General features: G+C 46.1%; 1 protein-coding gene and 1 long non-coding RNA gene across 2 annotated transcripts in view; one reads left to right on the forward strand and one right to left on the reverse strand.

Moving 5' to 3' along the window:
* The window catches only part of SNTB1 (syntrophin beta 1), a 228,089-nt gene extending 212,012 nt beyond the window's left edge, over positions 1-16,077 (reverse strand). Inside the window, exon 1 of the mRNA XM_035011838.1 lies at positions 15,198-16,077. Within this exon, the coding sequence (XP_034867729.1) occupies positions 15,198-15,753 (556 nt within the window). The 5' untranslated portion in view covers positions 15,754-16,077. The remainder of the gene's footprint in view (positions 1-15,197) is intronic.
* Positions 14,035-18,466, forward strand: LOC118015166. Its single transcript, XR_004680546.1, has 4 exons — positions 14,035-14,235; positions 14,747-15,057; positions 16,433-16,518; positions 16,636-18,466. It is a non-coding gene; the product is annotated as an uncharacterized LOC118015166 (long non-coding RNA).
* Positions 18,467-18,916: the final 450 nt, after the last annotated feature.

Here is an 18,916-nt window from a genome sequence, read left to right on the forward strand (position 1 = left end):
GCAGTCCATCTTCCACTAGGATTTCCTCTGAACACTTTTAAATTAGGCACTGTGGTGCTACTGGAGCCCGTTCAAACGTGTCTCCTCTGCAGTCCGGCTACACGCAGGAGGTTGTGACAGGGAATGCCTGCACTCCTCTCCCTGGGGGCATCTTTTTGGCAGGGGAGTACTCGTGACCTCACAGAGATGCCAAGCAGAAGTACCAGAGAGGTAATGCCCCTAGCAGTAGCCCTTAACCAAATGGTGAGTGGAGAGTTGTAGGTTTTATCTGTTTGATCGCACCTCAGGGGATAATACGCTAAGTGCCAGAGTGACCAAGTGGCCCACGGTGAGGCCTTGATGGTCTTGATGGGCTCGTTCCCTTTACTATCTCCTGTCCCCACTCTACCACCTGTGCTTCCTGGGATTATATCCCAAATAAACTTCTTACCCTGACATCCTCATCTCAGTTGTTGCCTCTAGGGGAATACAAAAATGGAAAAAATCTCAAAATAGATGAAACTATTAGATATGCACAACACACTGAAAAGTGAAGCAGAGAGAAAGGAACTTGGAGACATCCGAGTCAATACTGGTGAAAAAAAAAATCTTCAAAAAACTATTAATATGCTCAGAGAGATCAGCAAAGACATTGCATCCACAAAACAACAAGAGGATGCTATTAAAAAGGTGAACAATGAGAATAAGAAAATGTTCTTGGAACTTAGTGGTATGACAGATGAAATGTAAAAAAAAAAAAAAATCAATACAAGAGCTGCAGATAAAAATCTAGTAATTCTCCATGAAAAAGAATAAAAATAAACAGAGAAGGACAATGGAGAAAAAGCAACAAGACAACAACAAAAATCAGCTTATTTTTCAGTTCAGTATCAGTACGGAGGGTCTAACATCCAACCAAAAGAATTCCCATGCACAGAGAGCAAAGAAAAGGGAAAAGAGGAACTGTCAAAGAGATAAAACAAGAAAATGTTCCAGAACCGAAGTGTAAGAGTATTCAGACTACAGGTCCACGTCCCAGTCTACTCATTAAATGGCACCTTTAATGTCTCAGTCTTTGTTTTTATGACACCCCTAGGCCCAAAGAGATATCTTCCAATTCAGTGTTTTAAGTAGTTAAATCCAAACAATGTACATCTTCATGTCCTAAAAACTTAGCACCTGTTGGGTATTATACAACTCCCCAAACCTTGGAATCATACTGGATACTGCCACGCCTCATTTCCTATTCCACACTACTTTTTGTATTGTGTGGTACTTGTTTTTGTTTGTTTTGAAATCACAGCAACTGCAAAAAAACAGTTTTGCAAAGATTTGGACATCATGGAAGGAATGTAGCAATCTAATATTGAGTCTCCAGTTAATGGTTTGCCTAGTGTCCAACAGATGTTGCTGTTTTCCTCAAAATTTCAAAATATTCCATGGCCCCCTTTTGAGTTCACTGGGGCACCCTACGGCACCTTGGCACACAGTTTGGGAACCGTAGCTTTAGCCTATCTGTGCCCATCAAGGGCGTAGAAAACCGATGAACAAAAATCCCACACCAAGGCCAATCACTAGATACAACTCAGAATATCAGTGACAAAAAGAAGAATTACAAATTTCCAGAAATAAAAAGTAGGCCACACGTAAAAGAAAGAGAATGAGACATTTCATCACAGAAAGACTTCTCACAAAAACTCTGAAAACTGCTGAGGGAAAATGCTCATTCAGACTTATCACACCCAAAGTATCAGTCCAGTGAGAGAGCAGATTAAAGATATTTTCACCTATTTAACTCCCACACATTCTTTCTCAGGAAGCTACTGATGAATGTGCTCCACAAAACTAGGGAGTAAACCACAAGTGAAGGTGACAGAGGATCCAAGAAAACAGACGGAGGAGAAAGCCCAGGACAGCCTGAGGAAGATCGCCATGCACCAGACCAAGAGAGAACCAGTCCACCGTGGCAGGGCAGGAATATCAACAGAACGGGTGTGTGATTTGACATGTAAGAGCATTTGAAAAAGAAGTATTCCTAGAAATTTGATAACTCTAGTGCTGCTTTTGGGGAAAAAAAAAAATTTCGATAGGTATAAGAAAATGAAGCAAATGGAAAAAAAAGAAGCTGTTAGTAACTGCAAGAAACCTGATCATAGACTATCCCATGGTTGGAAAATGGAACAATGTTGAAATGATCACAATTTTATAAAAATAGACTGATTTAGTCAATAATGGCTGACACTGATAAATGAAGTAGCAGTGCATAGGCATATTATATTTGGAATATTAGAATATATATTTATATATGTATATTAGAATTAGAAATATATTCTAATATTCCAAATATTATATGCTTATACTGCTATTAGAATATGTATTTTAATAAAAATCACTAAATTAAGTTATTAATTAAAACATATATTCTACCTTAATTTTTGCCATTCTAACTGGTGTAAGGTGGTATCTCATTGTGGTTTTGATTTGTATTTCCCTGATGGCTAGTGATGTTGAACATTTTTTCATGTGTCTGCTAGCCATTTACATGTCTTCTTTTGAGAAGTGTCTGTTCATGTCTTCTGCCCATTTTTTGACTGGATTATTATGTTCAGTTAGCCAACATATAGTACATCATTAGTGTAGTGTTCAACGATTCATCAGTTGCATATAACACTCAGTGCTCGTCACAACACGTGCCCTCCTTAATACCCATCACCTGGCTACCCCATCCTCCCATCCCCCTCCTTCTGTAACCCTCAGTTTGTTTCCTGGAGTCCAGAGTCTCTCATGGTTTGTCTCCCTCTCTGATTTCTTCCCATTCAGTTTTCCCTCCCTTCCCCTGTGGTCCTCCGTGCTATTCTTTATGTTCTACATATGAGTGAAACCATATGATAATTGACTTTCTCTGCTTGACTTATTTCACTTAGCATAATCCCCTTCAGTTCCATCCATGTCAATGCAAATGGTGGGTATTCATCCTTTCGGATGGTTGAGTAATATTCCATTGTATATATGGACCACATCTTTATCCATTCATCTGTTGAAGGGCATCTGGGCTCCTTCCACAGTTTGGCTATTGTGGATGGACATTGCTGCTATGAACATTGGGGTGCATGTGCCCCTTCTTTTCACAACATCTGTATCTTTGGGGTAAATACCCAGTAGTGCAATTGCTGGGTTGTAGGGTAGCTCTATTTTTAACGTCTTGAGGAACCTCCATGCTGTTTTCCAGAGTGGCTGCACCAGCTTGCATTCCCACCAACAGCGTAAGAGGGTTCCCCTTTCTCCACATCCTCACCAACATTTGTCGTTTCCTGCCTTGTTAATTTTTGCCATTCTGACTGGCTAACTGAACATAATAAAAAAACCAAAACATATATTCTAACATTCTGGGGGAAAATAGAGAAGGTACTAGGCTAGGGTGGGCATAGGAATGCTATAAGCACATAGACAAATTCTAAACATGAAGTAGGGAACAGAGGATAGTACGTGGATACTGCAAGCAAAAAAGAAAAATCATTAACCTTGATTTTTATTTCAGACGAAAAGCTTTCAGATGAAAGTATTTGAAATGCAGGGTCCCAAATAGCCAAGTAATTACCTATATTTTAAACTTCACTTTGCTTATGTAACCCTACTGTACAAGTCACCTGTTTTGTAAGGCATTCCTTTGCACACCAGGTATCCTTAGCAGCTTCAGATACTCCCTAAGTTCTGCTACAGCATTTACATAACTTATAAATTATTATTATTATAGAATATAGTTGTAATTTATATAAATGTGATTTACTACTCCACACCTGTCTCCCTCTGGAATGTTCAATTTCAGAAGAAGAGGAATTTCATCTCATCCCCCTGCAGATTCTTCCTTCAATCTACTGACAAGGTGCCACCTTACAAATATTACAAGAAAAATTATTTTAATAACTAGTTGTGTAACTACTATACACCATATGTCATCAATCTAAACTGTCCATTTTTTTTCACGTTTTATCATTTCTGATTTGAGGAATGTGCCTCAACATCGCTGGAGGCCCAGATGGAAGCTGAGTTCTTGCAGACAGAATTTACAACCACTCCTATCATTCATCAGGGGCCCTCCCAACCTGAAACCACTTTACATCATCTGCCTATGTATTTTTTTTTAACTTACGCTGACACTGTACATTCAGACCTCAATATTTATTAGAACAAACTTGCAATTCAAAATCTTAGTAGATATATTTTTTCTTCCTTCTACCAAAACCAAATCTGAGATGTGTGAATTCCCTTGTTGTCCCTTTCTGTGCGATGGATTTATTTTTCACTTATCCCTGTACTGAAGGGATAGCCCCTGACATCACAACTCTAAGCAGATACCCTATTAGACACCCCCCATCTTAAACATTAGCTTTTCTTTTTCGAGGGCACATAAACAATGATCTATCTTCCACTGGGTTGTCCCTCGGATTCCATGAAAGACAGTATTAAATAAAAGAATAAAAAACTAAAGTATAACGCTAGCTTAGTAACAGTTGTACAAATATTTCACATTTTTAACAAAAGAAACATTTGGGCTTCTTTTGGCTAATAAGACCTCCACGTTCCTCTAAGTCCTAGACAATTTTTCAAAGAATTGTGAATTTTGCTGTGTAGATTAAATCTGTACTTGCCCACTTTCCCTTTACAAAACACTTTTCTGCATGTTCCTGCAGATCAGCATTTTGAGACAAAGTTCGCATTTGCCCACCAAAAACCACAGCAGCCTACATTGTGACTTGGTTGATGGAAAACATCTGATGCTGCTAAAAATCATCAATGAAATATACCCTTGTGGGATCCTAATTCACCTCTACAAGGCAAACCAACTCTCCCAGGCCATCAGTTGCATCCTTCGGTTCCCAAACATGGCAAATCCCAAACTGTCCTTTGTGTTCCCCAAAAGGCCTTTCTATCACATATGCTTAGCCCCATCATTTCACTTCTGTGCTTGAACCCTCTATCTGCAAACAGTACTTAGCTAAGCATGTGACATGACATATTTTATATGTCACTGCCGTGAGAAAGAAATTGCAAGGGCAAGAAACAAGGCGGGTTTGAAGAGCAAGCCCAGGAGCAGAGTATGTGTCAACTGTAGTAACACTCAGCAACCAGTCATCACATTTGAGATGGAGCTTCCCACATTTATCAACAAGCTATGAACAATGCTTCAAATCACAGGAAGGGGAAGTAGTTTTAAAAAGCACTGAGCCGGGCGCCTGGGTGGCTCAGTTGGTTAAGCAACTGCCTTCGGCTCAGGTCATGATCCTGGAGTCCCGGGATCGAGTCCCGCGTCGGGCTCCCTGCTCGGCAGGGAGTCTGCTTCTCCCTCTGATCCTCCATCTCATGCTCTCTCTGTCTCATTCTCTCTCTCAAATAAATAAATAAAATCTTTAAAAAAAAAAAAAAAGCACTGAGCCACAGGATGGGTCATCATCTTAATTCCCATAATAATCACTATTGAGCATGAACTTTTCCATCTTGTCTATCCCACTTTGGGAGCGGGGCTCATCTGCATGGGTCTGTTAGGGCATTTACTTCGTGGTGTGTGTTACATATTTTCTCTGAAGTCGCAACCTGCAGGCCGGAGCTAAAGGCAAGCTATTATTATAGATCAAAGCCAGTGAAGTGGGTAATGAGGTTCAGTATATAAAACACTTGGTATAAATGCAGGGAAAATTCTGGCTTTTCTTTAACATTAACTGCTTTGAAATGCATCATTTGAAATAGAATTCTTAGTAGGCCACTAGCTGCCAGAGAATAATTTCCCTTCACCCACCAGACCAGCGGCGGCTTCGGCTAGATGCCTTTCACAAATGTGGAGCTGTGTGCAGTGAGTTATTTTTAATACACACTCCATGAGGTGAATGCTACAGCGCACCCCGGAACGTAAAAAGCATTTCCCTCCACGGCAGAAAGAGGAAACTGAAGGACAGTCCTGATCCGCTTCGTCTGAGCGGCTTCACATAGGAATATGGTCTGAATTTTCAGGCTGATATATAAGCTTCAAAAAAGAAACAATTAAAATATCTAAGCAGACAGTTTTCTTCTCCCCAGGTAGAAAGTGTTCTTATTTATTCAGACTTGTAGGTCTCTGAGCCACAGGGGGGCAAAGGAAGGGTGGTTATAAATATAACATTAAAAGGATAATCACATTTTCCAGTAACTTTTAAAATCACGTCTGGCTCCTCTTTTGTCTTTCAAGACTCGTCTATGTTAAGTAAGTGCTTCCCAGCTCTATAAAGTGACTTCTGTATTCTTTTTTTTTTTTTAAGATTTTATTTATTTATTTGAGAGAGAGAGAATGAGAGAGAGCACATGAGAGGGGGGAGGGTCAGAGGGAGAAGGAGACTCCCTGCCGAGCAGGGAGCCCGATGCGGGACTCGATCCCAGGACTCCAGGATCATGACCTGAGCCGAAGGCAGTCGCTTAACCAACTGAGCCACCCAGGCGCCCTGACTTCTGTATTCTTCTTCACTACAGCCCCAGATAGGGTTTTCATCATTACCAGAGTCCAACAGCATTAGTGCTAGAGGATGGAAGTCATCGAGAAAGGTCACCAAGTCCCCAGACTGCTTTCCCTCTTCCCTTCCTGCCTTTCTTGCTGTCTTTCCTTGCCTTCTCCCTCCGTTACTCCCTCCCTCACTCTCTCCTTCCCTTCTTCTTCCCTTCTGTCCTACTATTTTTTCCTTCCTAAGACATTTTAAAATCAGCCTAATAGGTGCCGGGTACTATGCTACATAGGCTGGGGTGAAAATCATGCCATTTGTATGACGAATCTCAAGAACTTTACAATCAGCCTCAAATGCCCCCACCTCCTTAATAACTGCAACTCCCTGCCTTATACCTCTTAGACCTCCTTTTGCCCACTGTGCCATGTCCTGCCACAATGTCTCGTGCAATATGCACTAGCTAGAGTTTGACGGGTGTCAGATAATCTGATGTCCAGCTCCCTCATGTACAAGGAGGTAACCTCAGACCAGTCACCTCATCTCTGGTACTTCCATGTCCTCCTCTACAAATTACACCAGTCCGATCATGCACAGAGGGGTGGCCTGGTGACAAAATCATAATGTGAGCGAAGCCACGTTGACAAACCTAAGCCTCGCTGTGCAAGGTGCTCCGAAGCACAACTCGGGGTCAGGGTCTGAACACTGGTGTTGCTGGCTGGGCACGTGAAGCCGGTCACTCACGAGAGCCGGGCCCATCTCACGCTCTTGAAATGTGAAACTCAGCGTGACATTTCCCTGCTTATCACACTTCACCCTGAGAAGGACAGCTAAGTCTATAACAAGGCCTAGAAGCCTTGGTTCCTGCTCAAGCCTCTGGTCTTTTTTTTTCATTCTTGCCCCTTAGCAAGGCCTGAAGGCCACATTCCTCCCACATCACCACACTGAGCTACAGCTGGTAGCCACGCTCTCGTTGGGCTGCCTTGAGACCTTGGCCTTGCATAGCCCTGTCCAAGAATGGGCCGGATGCCCTTCCCTGAGGCTCCCACAGCATCCCATAACGCCCTTGATGTAGCTCTTTCTACTCCATCCTGTGACTGCCGGCTTGGTGCTTATCTGCATCTGTCACTGTAACACTGTTTCTCAAGGCCAATGCCCTGGTGGTACATGACACATAGAGGACGCTCAGTAAGTTACCTGTTAGACAGTCAAATGAATGAATGAGGAACTCCTCTGCCACATGACAGGACAGGACTGTTTACTGTGGTTGAGGATATTCTTGAAGAGCTACCCGGGAACTCTGTACCATCACCATTTCAGCAAACCAGACATAATATGCAGGAAAATGCCCCTACTGCCACCCCCAAGATGCACACCTCCTAGTCTCCAGATCCTAACCATACGTTACCTTGTATGGCCAAGATTAATGAGGGTTGCAAAGTGAATTAACGTTGCTTATCAGGGAAGTTATAATTTAAAAAATATTTTAAAAAGGGAAATTATCGGGGTACCTGGGTGGCTCAGTCGTTAGGCGTCTGCCTTCGGCTCAGGTCATGATCCCAGGGTCCTGGGATTGAGCCCCACATCGGGCTCCCTGCTCAGCGGGAAGCGTGCTTCTCCCTCTCCCACTCCCCCTGCTGTGTTCCCTCTCTCACTGTGTCTCTGTCAAATAAATAAAATATTAAAAAAAAAAAAAGGGAAATTATCTTGGATTATCTAGATATGACTGAGGTAATTACAAGTCCTTAAAAATAGAAGGAGGCAGAATGAAGGTTGGAGTGTTGTTTGTTTGTTTTTTAAGATTTTATTTATATATTTGAGAGAGAGAGAGAAAGAACGAGCAGTGGGGAGGGGCAGAGAGAGGGAGAGAAGCAGACTCCCTGTTGGGCAGGAAGCCCCGATGTGGGGCTCGATCCCAGGACCTGGAGATCATGTCCTGAGCTGAAGGAAGATGCTAAATCGACTGAGCCATCCAGGCACCCCAGCTAGAGTGTTTTGATGTGAGAAAGATTCAAGTTGCCACCACAGGCTTAAAAATGTAAGGGAGCCATGAGCCAAAGCATTTGAGTGGTCTCTAGAAGCTTCTGGAAAAAGCAAGGGGACAGATTCTCTTTTAGGGCCTCCAGAAAGGAATGCAGCACTGTGGACACCTTGATGCTAGCTCAGTGAGATCTGCATCAGACTTCTGACTTTAAAAAACTGTAAGATAATAAATTTGTGTTTTAATTTACTAAGGTTTTGGGTAATTTATTAGAGCAGCAGTAGAAAACAAATATACTGAGCCTGGGTGGCTCAGTTGGTTAAGCGACTGCCTTCGGCTCAGGTCATGATCCTGGAGTCCCTGGATCGAGTCCCGCATCGGGCTCCCTGCTCGGCAGGGAGTCTGCTTCTCCCTCTGACCCTCCCCCCTCTCATATGCTCTCTCTCTCATTCTCTCTGTCAAATAAAATAAATAAAATCTTTAAAAAAAAAAAAAGAAAAGAAAACGAATATACTAGACAAGAAAGCAGAAGACCTGAATAGGACAAATCATGGGGCCTCTTAGACTTCACCCTCTTAATCAACAAACGGGGGATATGGGTCCCTAATCCGCTTCTCGCATAAGGCTGTTCACGAGGATCCAAAGCGATAAGGTCTGCGTTTGGATCTCAGCATCGGAACTTATTCACTGTGTTTCTTTGGCAAGTGACTTCAATGATCTGTGCCTCAGTCTTCTCATCTGTAAATAGTTTTGGGTTATTGTGAGAATCCAGTGATTTAGTCCATGCAAAGTGCTTACAACAGCATCAGGCGTGATGCAAGTATTATATAAATGTTAGTTTTTATCACATATGTAAAGAGTCTGCAAAAGGTTAGGCACCGCAGGGTCCTGCAGGGGACACCTTCCAAGACCCCCAGTGGCTGCCTGCTTGAGACCACAGACAGACCTGAACCCTATATATACTATGGTTTTTTTCCTATACACACATACCTATGATGAGGTTTAATTTATAAATTAGGCACTAATAATAAATTAGTTATCGCCAACAATAATAATAAAATAGAACAATTACAAAAATATACTGTCATAAAAGTTCTGTGAATGTGGCCTTTCCCTCTCTCCAAATATCTTACTGTCCTGTACTCGCCCTTCCCATAATGATGGCAGATGCTAACACGCCTATGTGATGAGATGAAGCGAGGAGGATGATGCAGGTGCTGTGACAGAGCGTTAGGCTACCGTGACCTTCTGATGGTTTGTCAGAGGAGGATCATCTGATTCCAGGCTGCAGGGAACCTTGGGAAACTGAAACCATGGGAAACTGAAACCGTGGAAAGCAAAACCCCGGATAAGGGGGACTACTGTGTAAAGTGGTAAAGCAGAATCAGCATTCTTTTTATCAAAGATCTGTTTATTTATTTGAGAGAGAGAGAAAGAGAGAGCACGAGCGGGAGGGGCAGAGGGAGAGGGAGAGAGAATCTGAAGCAGACTCTGCTGAGCACAGAGACTGACACAGGGCTCAACATCATGACCCTGAGATCACAACCTGAGCTGAAACCAAGAGTTGGACACTTAACCGACTGCGCCCACCCCAGGCGCCCCCAGAATCAGCGTTCTTATAGAATATGGGTTCATCAAGAGGGTGGAGGGTCAATACAGTCCTTCTCAGTAGCAGTTCGGATATTTATGGAGGCATTTAGAGATCAAGGGGAGTGGCAGGGGCATGCTCCTAGCATTTAGTGATAGGAGCCAAAGATGCTAGACATCTTGCAACATCTGAGGTAGCCCTTCACAGTGCAAGATTTTTCCAGATCCCAAAAGACACCACACACCCCCACCCATCTTCAGTTGTAGCTATTCATTGCTGGTGATTTTATGTACATGTACTAGCATCTACCTCCTTCATTATGATCTCTGGGGTAGTTGTACTATGTGCTTATCAATTGAAACTTTTTAAAAATAATTTACTCATTTTTTTATTTTATTAATATTCGTAATAATATAATAATAGGGCATTATGTTGATTCTTAAATTTAAACTACGGTTAGGTTATATTATTTATGAAATTTGTTTCATAAAAATAAAAGGGGGGTTAGAAAGATTTGTTATTAGAAGTGTGTTGGGGGGCACCTGGGTGCCTCAGTCAGTTAAGCGTCTGCCTTCGGGTCAGGTCATGATCCCAGGGTCCTGGGATGGAGCCCCACGTCTGAGCGGGGAGCCTGCTTCTCCCTCTCCCTCTGCCTGCCACTCCCCCTGCTTGTGCGCGCGCTCTCTCTCTCTCTCTCCTCTTCCTCACTGTCAAATAAATAAATAAAATCTTAAAAAAAAAAAGTGTGTTGGGTCTGAATTTATAGGATGTGAAGTGAAATAAGGTTCAGAGATGGCTTAACCTAGCTCCTTAGCTTCCCAATGAAGAAAATCAAGGCCCAACAAGATAAAGCATCTTGTGAAAAGAGTAACTGCTAGTTAAAATATAAGCGTCCAAGTTTCAAGACTCTAAATTCCAGAGTTCTTGGATATTCTTTAAGAATCTGTACATCCTAGGGGTGCCTGGATGGCTCAGTTCGTTAAGCGTTTGAAACCTGCTCAGGTCATGATCCGAATCCTGGGATAAAGCCCCACGTTCAGGCTCCCTGTTCAGCGATGAGCCTGCTTCTCCCTCTCCCCCCGCAACTCGTGCTCTCTCTCAAAAAATAAAATCTTTTAAAAAAAGATTCTGTACATCCTAAATAAAGTAAGATTCTCTAAAATACAAATTCTTGTCCAATTCTGAGATTTCATACCAACAAATCCATTGCCTCTGCCTCATACCCCATCTCCCTATCCTGCCATCCCTACTTCTACCACTAAAGGAAGTGACTGTGCAAGTGACATTTTAGATGATCTCAGCAGCCAAGCATTCCTGGGAGCAGTGCTGGGGGAGGAGCTTTGATGGACAGGGTTCACGTCAACAACAGTCTCTGACCTTCTCCTTTGAATTTCCACTTCTTCTGGTCCAGCTCCCTAGGATACCTTTTGGACCCAGATAAGATTCTGTTCATCACCCACCCCCACCTTCCATACCCCAAGAGGAGTCTTCCAGAACATTCTGCACTCTCCAACCTGGACAAAGTTATGGAGAAACTAACTTTACTGTAGTTTCAGTTATAAAAAGGTTGACAGATTCCAAATTACTATTTTGCTATCCATCTAAGGGCAAAAAAACCTCATCCTTCCCCTGACCCAGAACTACCAGGGATATTTATGCAGCTGGGCCCAGCTCCACTCCACAGGGGGCCACTCACTCTGTACTCTGTGTATGCGGTATCCCCTGCAGTTCTATGGTTCAATATCTCCATGGCTGAATGCAGGGTCCCTGCTCCTCCTCCCCCAAAAGGAAAATGAGTTCATAACGTGAAGATGTCTGATCTTAACTTGGATGACTATCCGGTTAAACACTGACTTCACTGGCACAGTGTATCCACGCTTTATTTTCAGCTTGAATTACAGCGTAATCTCCTTGCTGGCCTGGTGTTCAATGACAGAGACCCTGCCTCATTGTGAAGTTGGGTCACTGTGGCGGGAGCTCCCTTTGATATAGCCAGACACTGGGTGGATGAAGGTTTTTAGACTCAATCCTCTTTCCTGTCCCTCCCTTTTGAGTAGCCCACACAATTGCTTTTCCTGCTGAAGGCTGTCCCAAGCACTTCAGCATTTTTGAGAAGTGGGGAAGAACATCTTGAGCCCAAGAACTGAAGAAGCTTCAACTGGCTTAAGTACACAGATGAAGGAGAAGCTCGGAGTATCAATTTCAGCCAGAAGTTACAAGGCTGAGCTTTGAAGTCAGACAGACCTGGAAGCCTCCTCCCGGTTACTTTAAGCAAATAACCAACAGTACTAGCCTCACAGAGTTACTAAAAGTGTAAGGAACGAATGCAAGTAAAGCCTGGCACATACAAGAGTCAAGAAAGGTTAGCTGTCGTCATGATTCCCTTCCCACAGAGGAATGGTCTCCTAACATTACAGTTACGTAATAATAATAATAATAAGTAGACTAAAAATAAGAACTATAAACTTGAGTACAGTATGAGGAATGGACTACCCCTCGGGAGGGGCAATTTCAGCTTCATTTCATGGAATTATAATGAATCATAGCAGCCACTTGATACATGTTTTTTTTTCTTTTACTCTCAGATTCTCTTCCATACAGCAGCCCTGTAGAGTAAGAATGTCCAGCCGATCTCCTTATTCCCATTTTTTCAGAAGACACTGAGGCTCAAAGAGGTTAAGATTAAGTCTGTGACTGACTCAGTAACTAGAACTCGGGCTTTGAAACTTGCCTTTCAGCTTTTCACTTCAGGGTGTTCCACTAGCAGTGGCATTGATTCTCCACTAGGGGGCGCATGTCATGCAATGGGGTGTGTATTGGCTGTAGTTGAGGGACTCGGCTGGCTCAAAAAACAAACCACCCCCAAAACAAAAAAAGCAATCTAAGTAAAAAACTGTGTATTTTCCATATAAACATATCTTTAAAACATCTCCCTAAGCCTCTCGTCCCAGCTGATTACATCTACAAAGCCATTCCTGAGTAGAAATTCAGCAATCAAGATTGCATTTCACAATATGGGCAAGTAGGTATGAGATTTTAAAAGGCCCTTCCGGTGGTTCTGAGATGCCCCTTCAGTTGGGAATCCATGTAACAGTCCAAGCTACAAAAGAGGGGATGTGTGATATTTGCTTTGATGGTATATGATCTCTCCTACTGCACTCCGAACCAACACTTCAACTCAGTATGAGAGACATTGGTTTGAGGGGGGCCTCTACTTGCTTCTCTTGACTGCAGTGGATCTCTTGAAAACTAAGGCTGGGAATAAAACTGCTGCCCCAAGCCCAGGTGGTTCACGTCTAGGAGGCCCACAGGCCTTCCCCCAGAGGTCCTGCCTGCAACAAAGGATGATGTGTTCCAAGAATGTCATGTTAGAGGTTTTTTACAAAACTCACTCTTCAGTTGCTGCATCCATAAAAGCCACATAACTGTTCTCTTTCTTTTTCTTTAAGTTTATTTTCAACTGCAGGGAGTCACCTTTCCTTCCTCTTTTTGGGTGAGAGATATCTCTTTGCTAAGTCATCATTCATTACATTGAAACCAAGGAGAAGAAAAGACATAATGAAGGGCAGGGCCTTGAAATAGAAATGACCTGCCTTTTGTCCCCCCTGATAGTTTACAGTAAACATTGCAGGCTGAGCAGGTGCCCAGTGGTTTGTAGTCCAAACTACACTTGCCCCAGATCCCACCTGCCCCTTGTCACCAAACCAACACACACTTGAGTCAAGAAAACTTTTTTCTGTTTATGTTAATCATCAAGCCAAAGCAAATAGCCTTCCCCTTTCTGGATCCAGGGTAGCAATTAAATATGAAGACATCACAAATCCTCTAGATAAATAAAGATGTGTGGTGTGGGGAGCCCTCCGTATTCTAGGCAGGAGGCGGACGATCATGTACCAGAGCAGTTGCATCAGCTGTCACATGTAACAAAGCTGGTTTCCCAACTCTGAACTTTCTCAGTTTCACACACCAGCACCACATCTGGTGAGCAGGAAATTGACTTAAGTCCTTAATTTAGGATTTAAACCAACCACCAGTTTACAAGATCTGGGTTGAAACACTGTTTCTGTGGCTATGGGTTCATTGATTTATTCACTCAGGATGCTTATCACTGAGCACCTAAACTCAAGGGAAATGACCCATAACTAAATAAATAAAAGACCCCTCTACAGTGAGGGGGAAGCTGAGTAAATAGACAAAAATAATTACATGATATTTGTGCTGAGGTATGTACAAAGGTATGGGGCAGGGAGGCAGTTACCAAGTAAGAAATACAGACATAGTGGGAAAGGAGAGTGATTATCCACTTAATACCCTACTGCCTTTCTGTACATAATCGGAAAAGGGTACAATAACGCAGCTACCTATTCTATTCACTTGAAAAATTAGGGGATTGGGCACACAGGATCTCAAGAAAGTCCTTTCTAAGAAGCCTCACACTCAGGGGAAACTTACCAAATGCAAAACTGTTTCCACCCCACTCGGGAAAAATCCCGGGAAAAGGCAGGCAGAAAAACTGCCTCAAGCAACCCTCCACCCAGAGCAGCCTGGAATCCAGACTGACCGGCCCAACACCTGGCACCAGAAGGGAACTTGTGCATAAAGCTGCAACATACTTCCCAGCTCTTGGCACAACTCCCCAGCATAATCCCGGGTTCCAATCTGAGAGGAGGGAAGTCCAGAAGGATGACTGGGTTTTAGCGTTCAAACACTGCCACTCCTCTCTGTCTTCTTTAGGACTGAACCCTTGTAAATGGATTGCCCAGGCTTCTTGGAGAACATGGTGCGAAAGCAGAAAACTAGGAGAGGTGCGTTTATTCAGTGAGCTCTCACCGTGGCGTGGACGGCTGCCCTTCATTTCCAGTCCCACTTCCCGGCCCCTACGCTACCCTCGGATTATCCGCGGGGAAAAATGAGACACCGTGCCCTAAGCATCCGACCCTGCGCCTGCCACGTAGCTCAAGAAACCCTGCTCGCCGAGCCTCTGCACACACCCCTGCTGGGTCCAAGCCTGCAGCGACTCTAGGGTAGCGACAACTTGCCCCCAGGTGGGTTAAAGTGGTCCAGACTCCCCGCCACCCCCCCCCCACGCCGGGCCCCTGGGCTGTGCCGGCACGTGGGGGAGTGTGCGGGTGGGGTGGGAGGGTGAGGGGGTGTGTGCGCGGCCCGCGCGGCGTTAACCCCTTACCTTCCAGCAGCACCTCCTTGCCGGCGCGCTTCAGCGCCTGCACCGCCTCGTCGTGGGTGGCGTCCCGCAGGTCGGCCCCGTTCACCGACAGGATGGCGTCGCCCACGTACAGGGCTTGAGTCTGATCCGCCGCCAGCCCCTTGAAGATCTTGCTGATGAGGATGGGCATCTTGTTCTCCTTGCCCCCCTTGATGCTGATGCCCAGCCCGCCCAGTTCCTGCTTCAGCACCTTCACGCCGCGCTTCTGGTTGGAGATGGACTCGGGCACCTGCTCCGGCAGGTCGGTGAAGGCGGTGCGGACCCCGGCGGGCGAGTCCGGGGGCTGCGCGCCGCCGGCGCCCCTGCAGAACGAGCCATTGGTGGCGGTCCCGATGCCGTTGTACGCCGCGGCGCCCTCCTCGCAGCTCAGAACCAGGGCGTCCTCGCTCAAGTTCACCAGAACTTTGTGCCAGCGATCCCGCACCAAAACTTCCAGCAGCCCGCTCCGCGGCGCCCGGCCGCCTCCCCCGCCGCTCGGCCCCGCCGCCGCCGCCGCCGCCGCCGCCGCTACCGCCATCTTTCCGGCATTCTTAAAATGCCATGTGATTGCCAAAGGGGGGAAAAGTGGGGAAGGGCTGCGGGGGAGGCCGCGGGCCCGGGCAGCGAGGAGCGCGCGCCCCGCAGGGAGGAGGCCGGGCGCCGGCCGCCGCTCGGGGAGTTCGCACACGCGCTCGGCGCGAGTTGGCGGCCGCAGCCAGCCCGTTCCCCCTCGCCCGATCCTGGGCGGGGTGGAGCGACCTAAAAGCAGGAGACACAGACACAGGGGAGGGGAAACAAGCCAGCTGCCAGCCGCGACAGCCCGAACCGAGGGGAGCCGCGGAGCAGCTCGGCGCCGGGAGGGGCGGGAGGCGGCGGCACGCCCGCGGGGAGGGGCGGGGCCCGCCGCGCGGCGGCCGCTCACCTGTTGCAGCCGCCGCAGCCCCGGCGCTCGCTCGCCGGCCGCGCGCCGGCCCAGACCCCCGCCGCCTCGCTCCCGGGAGCCCACGGCGCCGCGGGCCCGGCTTCCTCGCGCCAGCTCTCCGCCCAGCCCGGGCCTCTCCTCCGACCCTCCCTCCGCGCGGGTGCCCACACCGCTCCTTTGCCGGGACCGCTCGTCCTGCCGACGTCCCCGAACCCGACGCTCCTGACCCCTTCCCTTTCACACCCGTCCCCCGGGTCGTCCCTCAGTCCTCACCCCCAACTATATCTGTATCCAGGTCTCCTCACGCTGGCTTCCTCAAACCGAAGCTTGGCTTCCCCTGCTGAGTTCTCACCTGTCTCTCCTTCGCGCGAGGATTCTCAGGTAGACTCGGACGGGGGCCCCGGGTTCCCTGAGAGTCACGAGGGAAGGCTGTCCCGGGAACCCGCAAGAAACGGCAGCATAACCCGAGTGCCCGAAACTGCCTCTCTTTAAATGCAGGACATTTTTCTGCCGGATCTCTGGAAAGCTGTCTGTGCTGGTGGGGGTTTTCAGCAGGTCACTGTCTGCCCCAGACCCCAGGAACTGATGTCTTTCCAGCTTTCACACCGAATATACTCTACGCTTCTGACCTTTTTTCCCCCAGCGCCATACCAAATGTTTCCTGGGACTTTCTTTCTTCCCAAGATCCACTATAGGAAGTCCACCATTTGAGAACTCAGTGTCAATGGATTGAATGTATCTGAAAAGTTCCTTTACTAGGTACTTATTTGGAGCTCAGGCTGCATTTTTCCAGGGGAACAATATGATAATTATTGGTTACCTTACTAGGCCAATCCGGAAATGCCAACATAACCCAGGTCACAGCTGAACCTCCCAGAGTCCTCCTGGTCCTTGAACCTCTCAGGTTCACCCCCCACCCTAATCAGGTGTCATGGGCCTCCTTAAGAGTTTTAAGTCTCTCATGTAACCCCCCGCCCCTTTACACCTCTCTCCCCTCTGTCCAAAATCAAAGCAAAACAAAACTCACAAATCTGCTCATTCCTTAAGGTAAACCCAACCCAGCAAGGTGTCCAGAGGAAAGAAATCTTATCAAACACATTCCCACTGATGTGTATCACCATTGACATTACCGAACATTCTCTAACCCTTCCAGAATGACCCACACTTCTAATTGACAATGCTTTAAAATTCAGATGAACCCCTAAAGGGTAGCTGGAGTTCCAGGCAGGGTCCCTGGATGACATGAAAACATTTGGACTTCTTTTGAGAAGTCACCGGAGGCAGGTGAGTGGAGACCCTTGGATTACAGCTTTCTTTTGCAGCTCCCTCCTTTCCTACATTTTTAATCCACCAGTTTTCTGGAAGGTCTGTGTTCTTTCCTGTAAAGTTCCCACGGCTGCAGGGACAGCAACCACAGGGTCAGATAGGGAGCCCATAGGGGTGTACCCCTGTGGATTGGGAAATCCAGTTGGAAATGCCCTCCGTTTTAGAGGCTGAGGATTCACTCTTCTCACTCTTTAGGGAAATCAGAGCCTGAGTGTCTATGCAATAACCCAAAACACTAAGGAGGAGCTAGGCACCAGAACCCCAGCGTGATGATTTGGAAATCAAAACTGATATCCTCCTGCCGGAACTGATATCCTCCATTTCCATCATGTCTGTGTCCTACCTCAGTGGTCAAGCAACGTGGGAGGTCCAGACACAACTCCAAGTAACTTACTGATTTGCCATAAGATATCGCGCAGGCTCTGGAATGGTAATTTCTCAGAATTTCTGTGATCAACACATTTTTTTCCTGTGTAAGCAAACCCACGTGGAAAGAAGTAGGTAGCTTGTTGAAAGTGGCATCAGAAGGAGGGGAGACAAATACTGAATATCTTTAGGCCTGAGGCATGCTTGTTAGCTGGAGGTGGCTTTGTCGTGGAATTATATGAACAGCCTCTATTCTGCGTGCTTTACACATATTAATTTAATCCTCCCAGGGATTCTTGCGGATCCTTACCACTATCATCATTCCCATTTCATAGGTGAATAAGTAGAGATACAGGTTTAATAACTGGCCTGGGTTCTGTAGCTAGTCGATGGCAATCAGGATCCGAAGCCAGATATGAAGAGTCTGGACTCTGAACCACTATCCTACACTCTCCTAAAGACTTGGAGCCTATTAGCTACAGGGTGCATCCTGCTGTGAGGCCACCCTTTCCACTGGAAGGGAGCACCCAGCCGCCCTGAATGTAGAGGGGTAGGGCCCGCCCCTTTCTCTGGCCTCTCCCTCTATCCAGGGTCAGAGAACACTCTGCCCTCCCCTCATTGACAGGTTTTTTGGGGGGGGGGGGGGAGACATGTTAAAATACTGAAACTGGTGACTGTTGTGGTCTTACAGGCCTAAAAGTCTTATCTCATTCCTCAGATAGCTCTGCATCTCTGGCCTCTGATTGGCAACGCGGATTCTCAAGGGTAAACCTTCTTTACCTCATTTCTTAGTTCTTCGCAGGACTTGAGACTAGTGCCCTGTAGCTCCTTAGTACTTGCAGTTAAACAGATTATCCCCTCCTACATCTCCTTTATTTTTTAAAAGAATGATCACTGGAAAATACTGAAAAGACTTCCAGCTTCCTCATTTTATTGTTTTAAAGATTTTATTTATTTATTTGAGAGATTGCAAGAACGAGTGGGGGAGGAGCAGAGGGAGAAGCAGACTCCCTGTGGAGCAGGGAGCCCTACGCAGGGCTCAACTCGGGGCTCTATCCCAGGGCCCTAGGATCATGACCTGAGCTGA

Source organism: Mirounga leonina, unplaced genomic scaffold, assembly GCF_011800145.1.
Source record: "Mirounga leonina isolate KUSES-001 unplaced genomic scaffold, KU_Mleo_1.0 Mir_165, whole genome shotgun sequence".
Lineage (NCBI taxonomy): Eukaryota > Metazoa > Chordata > Mammalia > Carnivora > Phocidae > Mirounga > Mirounga leonina.